At 39.1% G+C, this 13,832-nt stretch overlaps 1 protein-coding gene across 1 annotated transcript in view; it reads left to right on the plus strand.

Moving 5' to 3' along the window:
* Positions 1-331: 331 nt before the first annotated feature.
* LOC149162853 (basal transcription factor complex subunit-like protein) overlaps positions 332-13,832 on the plus strand; it is a 232,251-nt gene continuing 218,750 nt past the window's right edge. The window contains exons 1-4 of the mRNA XM_089437412.1: positions 332-784; positions 895-1,004; positions 1,331-1,619; positions 1,787-1,833. Of these exons, the coding sequence (XP_089293538.1) occupies positions 739-784; positions 895-1,004; positions 1,331-1,619; positions 1,787-1,833 (492 nt within the window). The 5' untranslated portion in view covers positions 332-738. The remainder of the gene's footprint in view (positions 785-894; positions 1,005-1,330; positions 1,620-1,786; positions 1,834-13,832) is intronic.

Consider the following 13,832-nt stretch of genomic DNA (forward strand, 5'->3'; position numbering starts at 1 on the left):
GCCTTAAAGCATAGGGAATGCCACTAAAAACACCCTAAAAGCCTTGTGACAAGTAACAAGTAGTATTTTGGAGTACAACATGGCAACCAACTGATAAAAAAACAAAGGGTAATGATAATAATGATAGACGAGGAATACATATAAATCCTAGCAAAGTTTTCCATGGATTCTGATTATCAAATATTTTAATGCGTAAGATATTTTAACCTTTAAAATTTATTGCTATTAATTGCATCTTATTTTGTTGTGAGCCATGTTAGCCTAAGTTTTGTAACGGAATGCACGACCCTTAAAAAAAAACGACCTTTAAGATTCATCGCTATTAATTGCATCTTATTTTGTTGTGAGCCATGTTAGCCTAACTTTTGTAACGGAATGCACGCCCCTTAATGAAAAATGCGTAAGCTCTCATGCTGATGCTGCTTCTAAAGAAGCCCTTGTATTGGCGATGTTTATGGTAAAGATTTAACGATATGCAACTGCTGAAACACCCCAATTTGATTTATGCGTGAAGAATTTCTGTTCTCAAGCTCAAACCTTCAAGCACGTCGCCCCACTTATGCATCTCAGAGTCGGGGGCAGAGAGAACGCAGAGCCTGTATTCTAATTGTGAAAAATGGCTACAGAGGGAGAAATTGACCGCTGTTGTTCTGATACGATATGACAGCGGAAATATATTTATATATATCGACTTGGGCACTGCCCGCTAAACCTTGGCGGTGAAGTTCGCGGTTTTGCATGTTTGAGGGCACCATGGCTTCAGCAGGATCAAACCCACCTAAAGGCATGGAAACCCATTTTGATTATTCTGTTTTCCAGCTGTTTTCTGTTGTCTCTCTTTTCCTCTCCTTCATCCCTTGATCATGATATTTTCTTCATCATTTGCAAATGCAGATGATGTGAGTCTGGTAGTGGCGTTGTTAGATACAAACCCATTCTTTTGGGCTTCTGCGGCTTCGAGTGGACAAGCGTCATCTGTCACCTTCCCCCAATTTTTAGAACATGTAATTAAATTTTGGATTGTTTATAATGTTCAGTCACAAAATTTAAATTCAATCTTGATGGTGCTTTTTTGGGTTTAAACCTCGAAGAGAACAATTACTGTCTCACTGTACCGACATAATACAAACCTATGTGTTTGAACTAGGATTTCTGTTATCTTGTTGATGTTATTCGTTTTGTTTGACTTATTAGTTGTGAAAAGTTCCATGTTAAGTTGTTCTGTATTAAGCAGACCCAGCCCTAGTCTAGTCAAGCTTGGAGACTAGCAATCCGATTTGTAACTTTCAATCATAATGTGAAGTGATGAACTTGGTATTTTGATGTCCAGGTGCTTGCTTTTTTTAATTCCATCCTTCTTCTCCACCAAATGAATCAGTTGGTTGTGATTGGGACTGGTACCAATTCCTGTGAATTTATTTATGACTCATCCACAATGAACTCAGAGTACAAGAAGAGCAAAGACAGAAATGATTCCCAAGAATTTTTGACTCCTTCCACGACAATAGTGCAGCAACTGGAAGATTTCATAAGAAGGGACCAGTCCGTGAGTACGAATAATAATGCTGCAAAGAACATTCACTCTCTGTTATCAGGGTCCCTATCTATGGCTCTGTGTTGTATCCATTTCTATGAGATGTTTTCATTCCATTTGCTGTATCCCTCCTCACTCTATTTATACTTAGTGAATAAATTCTGTTATTTGTACATTGATTGTAGAGTATTATTTCAGACACAGAAGAATAATTTTAGTGCAGCCATGACTGTCTTTTTAACCAATGTATAGATATTCAAAGAATCCTACGAGGTGGACCTTCTCATCCAAAACCAAGAGTGAGTTATACAATTTTCTATTCTATTGGCTTTTATGAATTTTTTTAGTTTATTTAAATATTCCCTGGAGGGGAATGGAATAGATTAGGTTGAATAATGTAGTTTGAAACTGGAAACCTGGGAATTTAAACTTGGTTTACTTACATTTCTGTGCAAGCCGTATTCCCATAGACTTCTATATCAGTGTTGTTGTGATAGAACTGGATGTACTGGCATGACCTTTTCCGATGGTTACCCACGTGTTGACAAATGCCTTTACATTAGATTAATCTTTAATCGCACCACATATCGACAATTAGAATTCTGTTTGTATTATATAGGTGGGCTCATATTGACCCCTCGTTTGCCTGATTAAATTATCATGAACTCTTCTAGAGAGCACATCACTGTAATGCACGATCACCTTTCCCACGAATTTATTGTGATTGGTCCAAATGCTCTCATTATTCATTGTCTTTCTTTGTTTGCTACCTACCACATTCAAGAATTTGCCGGTGGAGAGAAATGAAAGAGATTTTGAAGTTCTAGAAACTATTCCATGATGCCAAACACAGCTGATTAGATTATTTATTATCTTGTTCATATTCCATTGTTTATTACTCACACCCACGCACTCACATCCTGGTTCCCCATGCAACAAGTCCTATAGAGGAGGAGGGGGGAGGCCGAGTAAGCACACACATTCACCCTGTAACCAGTCAGTCACATTATGTTAGTAGAATGGCCATTACCTCTATAGAGTGCTACCAAGTGATGCCTTTGGAGATGCACATAGTGATTCCTTTATACTACTGTCACTTGCGGGATTATATTCACTGGAAACTTGTCGGCATCAAGGAGTATAATGTTGGGGACCAAGGTTGCCGCCACTAAAAAAGCATGGAATAGGTTAAAAAATATAGACAACTTTAGTAATCCTTACTTGAGTTACATTTTTGAAATGCTTAGAACTGGTTACTGTATTTGAATTATTTACTTCAAGATGTTGTATATGAATGTGAGGTTTTCACAGTGTCAAAAATGAATATTAAGTTGAACGTGAATGTGAGGTCTAGCTCATGTGTCAAAAAGGAATATTAAGTTATGATTAAGTGACAGAGGTATCACTTATAGAATAGGAGATTTGGGAGTTACTTGAGATTGATGGAGTTGTTGAAGTCATAGGTAATATTTGCAAGAGGAAATTACAGGTATTGAGTCATCATCAAGATTCTCAAGAAACCGTTTTAGTGAAGTGGTTGAGGATACTTTACGCTCCTCAAACCTTTAAATGTGGACAACCATCTCTACATTTATGGTTTTATTATAGTGATTTGATTTGTAGTTTGGCTTCCTTTTATTTGTTGCTTCGAATGTGTGACCATGCTCTTCGATCCACGTTTGGTATCAATAATCAGAGTTGAGGTTTAGAAAATAGACAGAGAGTTTAGAATCATGTAAAGCCATTTTGGTGCTGTAAAACAGATGTTGCCATATGTTTGTGAGAAATTGCTGAAGCTTCAGACTGTATGTGAAGCCGTGTTAAGAGAAGAGAGTGTGAAAAACTGTTGAGAACAAGGCTGGTTGAGTGAAATATAGTGTGAAATTTTTCTGTGACATTTTGCCAAACAGTTGACGAGCTTGCTTGCCTTGATATCCCAGCTGTGAAAAGGCTGCTGGCATTGTGCTTCTACAGTGGTCATTATTTAGTTGTCCTCTGTTACAAATTTATGTTGGAGGGCAGGTGGAATTGTCTTGTAGCTATCGGGATCTGTTGGGAGTTGCTGTAAAGAAGGAAATGTGATTGCAAGATTTCAGCTGCTTGTAGATGTGAGAATTAGTTGCTGTGTAATGAAGCAACATTAGACAGATGAAGAGCATGTGAGAACAAAACAGTCAAGTGAGTCTACTCACACACATTTAACATAAATGATCACACAGGCACACACACGTGCTAACTATTCAATGGAGGGATGCCTTGTTTGGAGACTGTTGCCTTAAAATCTAGCAGGTCTTGTGAGTGAGCTCACAAGACAAGAACCAGACCAAGGGAACAATGAGGTGGAGGCCCATTGTCACTGCAACACACCACCTGAAACATAAAAACTATGGTTGAAGCAAGAAAACTGATAGCTTGTAGACTTTAATATAAAAATACACAAAGGTATCTAATATAATAATTTATTAATATATATAAAATGTATAAGATGATATAAGATGATGACAATGAGGCCCTGCTTTTATATCTCAGCAAGTGACCTTCCGTGAATGGGCATGTCTTTTAGACATGCCTTTTCACTTAATTTAATGACTATTTAACCTAAATAATATTTAATTATTTAATATTTATATTTTATTTTATTTATCTAATTGTTATGAATTATATTTATAACATAGCTCCTTCCTTCAGAAGTTTTGTCCGCAAAGCTTTAACGCTGGGGGTTTTCTTCACTTAGTGTATGTTGTCTCAATGTCTATCATCTGACCATCCTCTCGTCTTATAGGTCATCAGTAATATTTCCTTGGATTTTTTTTTTAATAACCCTATATTATTTTTTGTTTATATATATATATATATTATAATCAATATATATATATATATATATATATATATATATATATATATGTATTTTGAATAACTCTCTATATATATATTTTGAATAACTCTCTCTCTCTCTCTCTATATATATATATTTTAAATAAGTCTAAAATCTATTACTATAACATAATGATACAAGGAGGCTTTGGCCTCTGCAGTTTCATGGCATATAACATCAAAAACAAGTTTGAGATTGCCCAAAAATGGGAAACCAGTCCAGTCCAAAAAGAGAATTTGCTGCCCGCGCAGGGGAAACCGGCATATGAAAATGTAGCAAAATTCTGTTGACTTCATTTTCAAGACTAATGAATTGCTCAAAAATTCATAAAATAAACCTATAGACATGATTTCCAAAAACCTGAAAACTGAAGACGCGTAGCGAGTCATGTGTCATGCGGTGCTAACGGGTGTTCTTCAGCTGACAGGTGTTCTTCAGTGATGAAACATCTGTATTCGTCGAGGTCGTCCTCGTCATTCTGCAACGCACCTGTGTCGTCCTTTGCCTGAGGTTCTTGATTTTTCTCCTCTGCAGAAGTCTTGCTCTGAGGATTGTCCCTCTTCTCCGTTCCGCAGGTTGGGCGTCCTTCGTCGCTGGAAGGTTGCTCTTGGAAGGTGATTGTGATGGTGGCTTTGATGAGTGGTTGGTTCAGAGAGCAGTGATAGATGAATTGGGCCGAATGATGGGGTTGCTGAGAGCTGGAGGGGATGTCAGTGGCTGGAATGGCATTTTGCAAAGGGTGGGAGTGGATAGCTCGTGTGCGGCCTTTGCCACTGCGAGTATCTGGATAACAGCCTGAGACGAAATTAGCCGAGGGGGAGGAGGAGTCTGAGACTGGTGAAGGTGGAGAGCGAGGCAGTCTGCCTCTACTGCTACCTCTTCTGCTACGCATTCGGTGGCGCAGTCGGGGCATGATGGCGTGGGGACGAAGAGAATGCCTGCGAGAGGTCGACACTGAGTGGGGCTCAGAGGTAGAAGGCTCAGCAGGCTCAGAATTGAGAATCAGGTTGCAGATTATACTCTGAGAATAATGGTTACCCTGTCCAAACTCGATGCAACAGAGAATGTTGCAGCGCCTTCCCGTAGCAGTGCGTGAACTTGGCTCCACTGAGGGCGCCATGATGCAGAGCCGAGGCAGGTTGGCGCGAGCGAGTTGATGCGAGTGCCAAATTAAATGGCATTTACTGCTGTTGCTAAGCGGTTTTATGGCTTTGTGTGCAGGTTTACGGGTGGCCATGTGGCTATGCCACTTGCCATCCCGTTCCCCTGCCCTCAGTTCAGTGCCTACGTACACCCACATCCGGGATTATAATGTTATATATATATATATATATTATTTTTATTTTTTAAATCATGAAGCTGGACGATTTTAACTTACTATCGTAATAGGATTGGGTTGGAAGGCTATGCTATTAATGGTGGAGAAGCGACTTCTAAAAAAGTCAGGAATTCTAGGATGCCAAGTCCATGAGCTTTCTCTTAGATTATAAACAAGTACATCTATTGTTTGTCTATTTAATACATGATCCTTGAACTCTTGTTTGAAGAAAATGTGCTCCCTTGTTGCTACGCAGTTAAACGATTGGCATGTTGAGGAAATTCTAGTTCTAAATTCGTGACGTAGGGATTCAGGCACCCTTGCAATCTCCTTCCATTGTCAGGATGATGGGGATGACAGGAGGTGGCGGTGATCATTCTGAAACTCCCATATAATAATATGACCAAATTGCTGCAAATAAAGTCGCTGATATTCATCAACTGTATTTAGGTTAATTTGTTCCGGGTCAAAGGGCAACTGTAGTGCTGTGACTAATAGTAGGCGTGCACTGCAGGTGAGCAGCTTAGTCCGTAACACAATAGTGCCCACTTCAAGTACTTGTTGTGGGAAGGGTGCAAGAAGAATGGGCAACTCACTGTTTTCTCCACCGGCGTTCGATGGGATTGTGAAACCAACAATGCTGAAGTGTCTACGCTAGTTTTGCCCCACGAAATAGAATGAACCATTGCAATAAACCATATTGCGAAGTCTTGTGTCAATTACACTTATGTTGGTGCCAAGGATTCCGGCTGTCCTCCATCTTCTTTGACTTGAATTGTAGATTTCCACATACGTGGTAACATTTCCACCAGGGCCCCATCCGAACGCCACCACCTTGTAAGACGCTGATGGCTCAACATTGTTGTTAATGACGTCATGCTCGTCCACCACGATGCATCGATCTGCAAAGGTAGTTATCCTTGACATTCTGGGAAGTCTGATAGAGGTTAGTGTATAAGTATTGAACACGTTAACCGTTACGGTTCCATGTTCATCATCGTCGTAGTTAGTGATAAAGAAGTCTAGCAGCAAAAGTCCCACTGCCGAACCCCTGCAAAAGACATGCCCACTAATTTGATGCCTTGGTCAACGTAGAGACCTGGTAATGAAAGAGAGGGAGAAGTAGGGTTTCTAGGAGCGTGTGTAGAAGCAGTAAGTGATACTAGGGTTCTCCTTGGGGTTTTGACCGCACAGAACAAGCAATGGTCCCTTGTTAATAGGCGTCTCACCCCATATTCTAGTTATGAAGTAGTTGGATGAAAATATGGTCTTCCAGCGCTCGTAGAAAATGCTATGTTTCTGCACGTATTCTATCGGTAGCCACGCCAAGGTTTCCATTTGCAAACCCTCAGGGAATGCATTCACCATCTCAACAACTGCAACTAACAATTGGTTCTCATTCACCTCTTCCATTTTATTGATACCACAAATGGGTACTATAAACTTGTCAACCGCAACTATTCCCACGGTATTAGATTGATAAATCACCACTCCTGTAGCGAAAAAAAGCTTTGATTCAACCATAAATCAAGGAAAATGTTGGTATATCTACTAAAGCAGTCACTAATGGCAGAAGTGTCCTCAGACACGTAATTTTATTAATCAGAAAAAAGATAATTACATAATTGATTTTGCAAGAGTTTACACCCGAACAACCAAACACTCTTGCAATGAGCTATTTATAAGCTCCATGTCCTAACTACCTCTAATTATGGATCACTTATTAAATAACAAGTGTCCATTTACAATAAATGCTATTGCTATTCAAACCAACTAGCTAACAAATCTCCTAAAATAGAGCCTAAGATACGACACATTTGGAGAGTCATATCTAGTTACAACAATATGCTAATTCTAAAAGTCTCCATTAAATAATTAAACATTCTAGAATAATAATTATTAATTTAATATCTTAAATTAATAATTATTTTATTCTAATTTTATAACCTATGATAAAATTGTATTTTTGGATCATCTAACATTCCCCCCTATGATCCAAAGATACATTACAACAGATACCAAGTTCATCCCTGAACTTAGTAAATTTTATTCTGCCAAGTGGTTTTGTGAAAATGTCGGAGATCTGATCTTCGGAAGGACAATAAACTGGCTTGAGGACATCTTTGGCAATGAGAGATCTGATATGATGATACTTGGTGTCCACATGCTTTGTCTTTGAATGAAAAACTGGGTTCTTGGCAAGTTTGATGGCTGACTGGCTGTCAATGAATAATGATGTAGCTTCTGTCTGAGAAATGCCCAAGTCTTGCAAAATTCTACGCAACCAAACAATTTCACATGCTGCTTCCCATGCTGAAATGTACTCTGCTTCTGTTGAAGAAGTGGCCACTGTAGCTTGCTTCTTACAACTCCAAGATACTGCTGCTGACCCCATGTTCATTAAATAACCTGATGTTGATGCTCGATCATCAATACTTCCAGCAAAGTCGGCATCGGAATATCCACCAAGTACAAAATTTTTAGTCTTTGTGTAAAGAAGACCAAAATTTTTGTTCCTTGGATATATCGAAGAACTCTTTTGGTTGCATTCCAGTGGCTGTCTCGTGGTTCCTGCATAAAATGTGAAAGAATACTGATTGCATAAGATAGATCAGGACGAGTATTTGTCAAATAAATCAAGCTGCCAATCAACTGTCTGTAAGTTGTTCTGTCTACCTTTTCCCCCCTTCAAATTTTGAAAGTTTCAAGTTTTGCTCCATGGGGGTGAGAACGGGCTTGCAATCCTGCATGCCAAATTGCTGAAGAACCTCTGCTGCATACTTACTCTGAGAAATGAAAATATGATGTGGACGTTGGAAGACTTCAACTCCAAGGTAGTAGTGAAGTAATCCCAAATCTGTCATCTTAAAACCTGCATGCAACTCCTTTTTCACCTGTGCAATATGATCATCATGGTTGCTAGTAATGATCAAATCATCTACATACATAACAAGAATTACTAGATATTTTCCCTGTTGTCGCACATACAAAGTATCATCAGATTCACTTCGTTGAAAACCAACTTTCTTAAGATATTCATCCATCTTTGCATACCAAGCTCGGGGAGCTTGTTTTAATCCATATAAAGCCTTGTTCAATTTATAGACTTTATGTTCTCGTCCTTCAACTTCAAACCCTGATGGTTGGGTCATATACACTTCCTCTTGTAAATCCTCGTTGAGAAAAGCACTTTTCACATCCATTTGATGAAAAAAACATTCACTTATGGTCATAAAACCATAGTCATTCCTCTCGCATTCATCTTATTCCTCCAAATAAAATATGATTTTAATTGCAAATTACAATTACAATTTAAAAGAACTCCAATTACCGACTCCACTTTTTAATTTCACCATTCATTAACGCTGACTGGAACGCTGGAAATTACCTTAAAACGCTGGCACACAAACTGGTTGGAACGCTGGCTGACTGACTGCAAACTGCAAATGCTGGTTTGATTACACCCCGTGCGGAAATGGCAAGAGCGCTCTCCTTATCTTCTGAGCTGCAATCTTCCATACAACTGGTCCAAGGTTTGCAGCAAACCGAGCAAGACTACTAGCATACGCATGCTCTTACTGAATTCCAAGTTATATTCCTTTAATTGAACGTGGTAAGCAGCGATCTTTAACTAAAACGCACCAGTGACTACCGTGCAATGAAGGATCTCATGTCAAATCTGCACAAACGATCAACCATATATAAAAAGAAAGGTGTATACAGAAATGCTGGTATCCGTTGGTTCAACGCTTTTAAGGTTCACACTTAACTGGTTCAATGCTTTCAAGGTTCATAGTACACTGGTTCAAAGTGCAGAATGCTAGCTCAAATCGTTCAACGCTGGAAAGCTGGTTCTTATTGCTGGAGGACGCAATCTTTTGCTGATCACTTCAACGGAGTTGAGTTTTCCACGATCTGATAGAGCTGGAATCTCCTCAAATCAACTGCAGCATTACTGGAGCTCTGATACCACAATAATGGCAGGAGTGTCCTCAGACACGTAATTTTATTAATCAGAAACAAGATAATTACATAATTGATTTTGCAAGAGTTTACACCCGAACAACCAAACACTCTTGCAATGAGCTATTTATAAGCTCCATGTCCTAACTACCTCTAAATATGGATCACTTATTAAATAACAAGTGTCCATTTACTATAAATGCTATTCAAACCAACTAGCTAACAAATCTCCTAAAATAGAGCCTAAGATATGACACATTTGGAGAGTCATATCTAGTTACAACAATATGCTAATTCTAAAAGTCTCCATTAAATAATTAAACATTCTAGAATAATAATTATTAATTTAATATCTTAAATTAATAATTATTTTATTCTAATTTTATAACCTATGATAAAATTGTATTTTTGGATCATCTAACAGTCACAAGGCTTGGCTCAATGACTTTATCAGTGGCAAATGACGCCTTGAAAACTAAACTTTCGGAATCTGACTTGTTCTCATGAAGCACTTCAGATGAATTATCCCCTTGCCCATCTGGTTCGATTGCTGAACATGTATTATCGATTTCTGCACAAGTCTCCTTAAAACATGTTGCAGCTTCAGCGCATGATTTTTCTAAATGCCAAAATACTTCTTGAATTTTATTAAAATTCTCCATGGATTCAAAACGTGAATGTAATGACATATTGTGCGGCGAAGTACGTTCAAAGGCCCGCATGATTATATCGTATGCCATGGCTCTGATACCACTGAAACATAAAAACTATGGCTGAAGCAAGAAAACTGATAGCTTGTAGACTTTAATATAAAAATACGCAAAGGTATCTAATATAATAATTTATTAATATATATAAAATGTATAAGATGATATAAGATGATTACAATGAGGCCTTGCTTTTATATCTCAGTAGGTGACCTTTCGTGAATGGGCATGTCTTTTAGACATGCCTTTTCACTTAATTTAATGACTATTTAACCTAAATAATATTTAATTATTTAATATTTATATTTTATTTTATTTATCTAATTGTTATGAATTATATTCATAACACCACCTCCAACTCTTTAGTGGACTTTCACCACAAGGGAGGCTGCCTAGTATTGGTCACCTAAGAGGTATTCTAAGTCTATGACTCAAAGGTGACAAATGGATAGGCTCAAGAAGGGCACTTAACTTGAGGACAAGGCTCAGTCCAGCAAAGACAAGGCAAAGCGTGCACCTTAAGAGGCCTATCTAGGGCACTTATGACCTGGGGTTTAATGAATAGGCAAGGATAAAGGCTTATCAAGGGGCATAAAACCGAAAAAATGCTTGCTTAGGATTGATTTGATCAACAATTGGAGCAACAAGCTTTTAAGCTATGGAGCTTGGAGACACTAGCACATGCCAAAGCCCACTATAGAAGGGAATGCCATGACCCATCATGAAGTGCCCACTTTGTTATTCATGGTTTGTAAACTCTTTTACCCAATTATTCTAATCACTGATTGTACTGGAAGCCTAGGGGAACGCATTGGATCTTATGCAGGATTGTAGGTGGTTCCATTTGGGTTTGGCTTCCCTATATGGGATCTTGACCCGAGAGGCCCACATTGGCACATGTAGGGTGTGCATAGAGAGCCATGGGCCTCCACAACAATAGACAACACTCCTCAGATCTTCATGGATGTTCAAAGACTACTAGAAATCCACTTTTGGGACGATGGTGACATGATTGGCACACCATGCCCAACAGGCCCCTAAAGGAGCCTGACACTCTTGGCAGATGCCCCAAAACTTGTATGATGTCATGGCAACATTCATTCCACCACTTGGACCATTGTGGAGGATCTATATGCATCTCTGATTCACATGGAGACCCATGGGGTCATTGATGTGCCCTCAGACCCATTGAGAGCACTACAGGTCTACTACTTGGAGAACAAGGGGTCATCCCCTTGTCCATCATATTCCGAGGGATTTATTCCTCAATATGGCACTTCAAGATGTTATTGAGCCTTTAGAGGGCCCTACGACATGCATACATCATTATTTGGCCCCTTGTGAGGCTTTTTTTTACATTATGAGCTAGTGTGGTGGGCTTGTCACCATTAGGAGTTATTATTTGCACATTATTTTAACTTTAGGGGCCCATTGGGTAATTCAAAATTCCTTAGGAGGCTATATATTGATGTTAGATACATTCATTTGTATCATCACTTGACTTGGGATCTCTCTAATCATAGAGAATTTTCGCACTTTTTCCTTGGTGGATATTTTTGGAGATTGATGAATTTTGATGTATGGATTTGGTCTATTTTGTCTTGGAGCTTTATTGAGCAAACAAAATGCTGGTTAGATATACTCTATAACGTTGTAAGTAAATTTTGATGCTATTATTCTTGTTGCTGCATACTGCTAAAATTAGGGCTAGTTACTACATTATTGAAATGTGGAATTGAGCATGTTTTAGCTAATTTAATGTATGGGCCAATGTTATATGAATGAAATGTCCTAGAGATTATTTATCTCGAGAAGCTTGCATCATTTGCTTTGAAGTGTAAATGCTTGAAGGTCACTTTTCTTTTCTTTCTCTCAACATTGGACAAAGTTGACTTTCTGGGCCTCCTTGATCAAGAAACCAAGTTCTTACTCATCATTACCCTTGAATCCATACCCCCAAGTGAACTTGGCACTGATCCCTCAAAAAGGGTGATCATTTCAACCCTTAACCATTTTCCCCTTTTTCCCCAAGTCTAGTCCCATTAGGTCACTTAAGGCATCAATTTCCCGGGAATTGACCCCAGGAAAAGATTCGATCTCCTATAGGCTATTGCGCTGGTGGGTCCCCTCCCTCTCGTCTAAATTTGAGGCAATTGTAATGGTGTAATCTCCGAAAATCTCAAGCCCTAGCTCCAAGATCGAATTCTGCCTAGGCATCCCCAAGGCTAGACCTCAATAGGATCAATTTTACCTTTTGAAGAAAGCATTATTGTTTGGTCCTTTGCCCTCACCTTGTCCAGGATAGGAACATCATTGGTTGCTACATTCCATCCCCGAACCTAGGCTGGGTCCACTTGGCCCCTTGTGGTCCTACTTCTCAATAAGGACTATTTGTCAAGGACCATTTGGGAATCCATGTTTCCCAAGGATTATAGGGATTGAAAGACTTGTTCGTAAGCCTATCCTTTCTCCCTTGACCCTCCAATCCTCACCTCCAATCCTCACCCCCTATCCTCGGTGGATCAAGTCCCTTGCTTAAAGAGCAAGCAAGCTCCATTCTCCACTCCATCCTTGGGAAAGGGTTTTCGGGGTCACTTCTCACCTATTCATTGACATATACTTTACAAGTGAATCCCTACACTACTGGGACTCCTCCCATCGATGATAGTCTGTAAAGAGCAGGGAGACTTGGTCGTGGTGACAATGGGCTAAGCCTCCACAGTTGCCCTTAACCTAACAGTTGCCCTCTTAGGAACACCTTTAGGTCCCCTACTGGTTTGAGTGGTAACAGGCCCTTTGCTCCTCATATTATAACAACCAATTTGTTTCTAAGGAAGGGCTTCACTTTGAGGTGGTCCTTCAACACTTTTCTTGTCATAATTGAGAATAAATCAAAAGTGTTAACTGAGTGTCCAATACCTGCACTTTCCTCAACCGTTGCAGGCTCATTTGTTTCTTACACTTGATCAGATTGCTCATCTTCTAGTAAATTATCAATGATATGGGATGCCAGCGCATTCATGTTGTGGTTCCTCTGTGGGCAAGTTTTTTTTTAATCCCATTCCTGATGGAAGGAGCAATAGTTATCCATGCCTATGCTTTCAACATTCAACACAACCTTTGAGCTCTAGATAGTTTTAACTAGTTGATTGTTGTTGTTGTTAGTCTTTTTAAATAAGAAAGACTTAGGTTGCTTGCTATTGGTAGAAGCTTTGCTTGACTTTCTCTTTAATTCTGAGACTTCATTAGTGAGTAACTTTAAAGATTTAGTCAAGCTTTCAGTATCAACGAAATTCTTTTCTTTAGCCTCACTTGAAGATGCTTGAGACTTCTTCCCAGTTTCCTTGAAGTCCTTAGATTCTTCATCATCAGTAATAGCTCCAGTGGCACACAGGTCTTTCTCCATGGCGATTGCTTGTGCAAAGTTTAAAGCCA

Source organism: Pinus tabuliformis, chromosome 5_2 (assembly GCF_031772625.1).
Source record: "Pinus tabuliformis cultivar Carrire ecotype Pingquan chromosome 5_2, CPIR1, whole genome shotgun sequence".
In the NCBI taxonomy this organism is placed as follows: Eukaryota; Viridiplantae; Streptophyta; class Pinopsida; order Pinales; family Pinaceae; genus Pinus; species Pinus tabuliformis.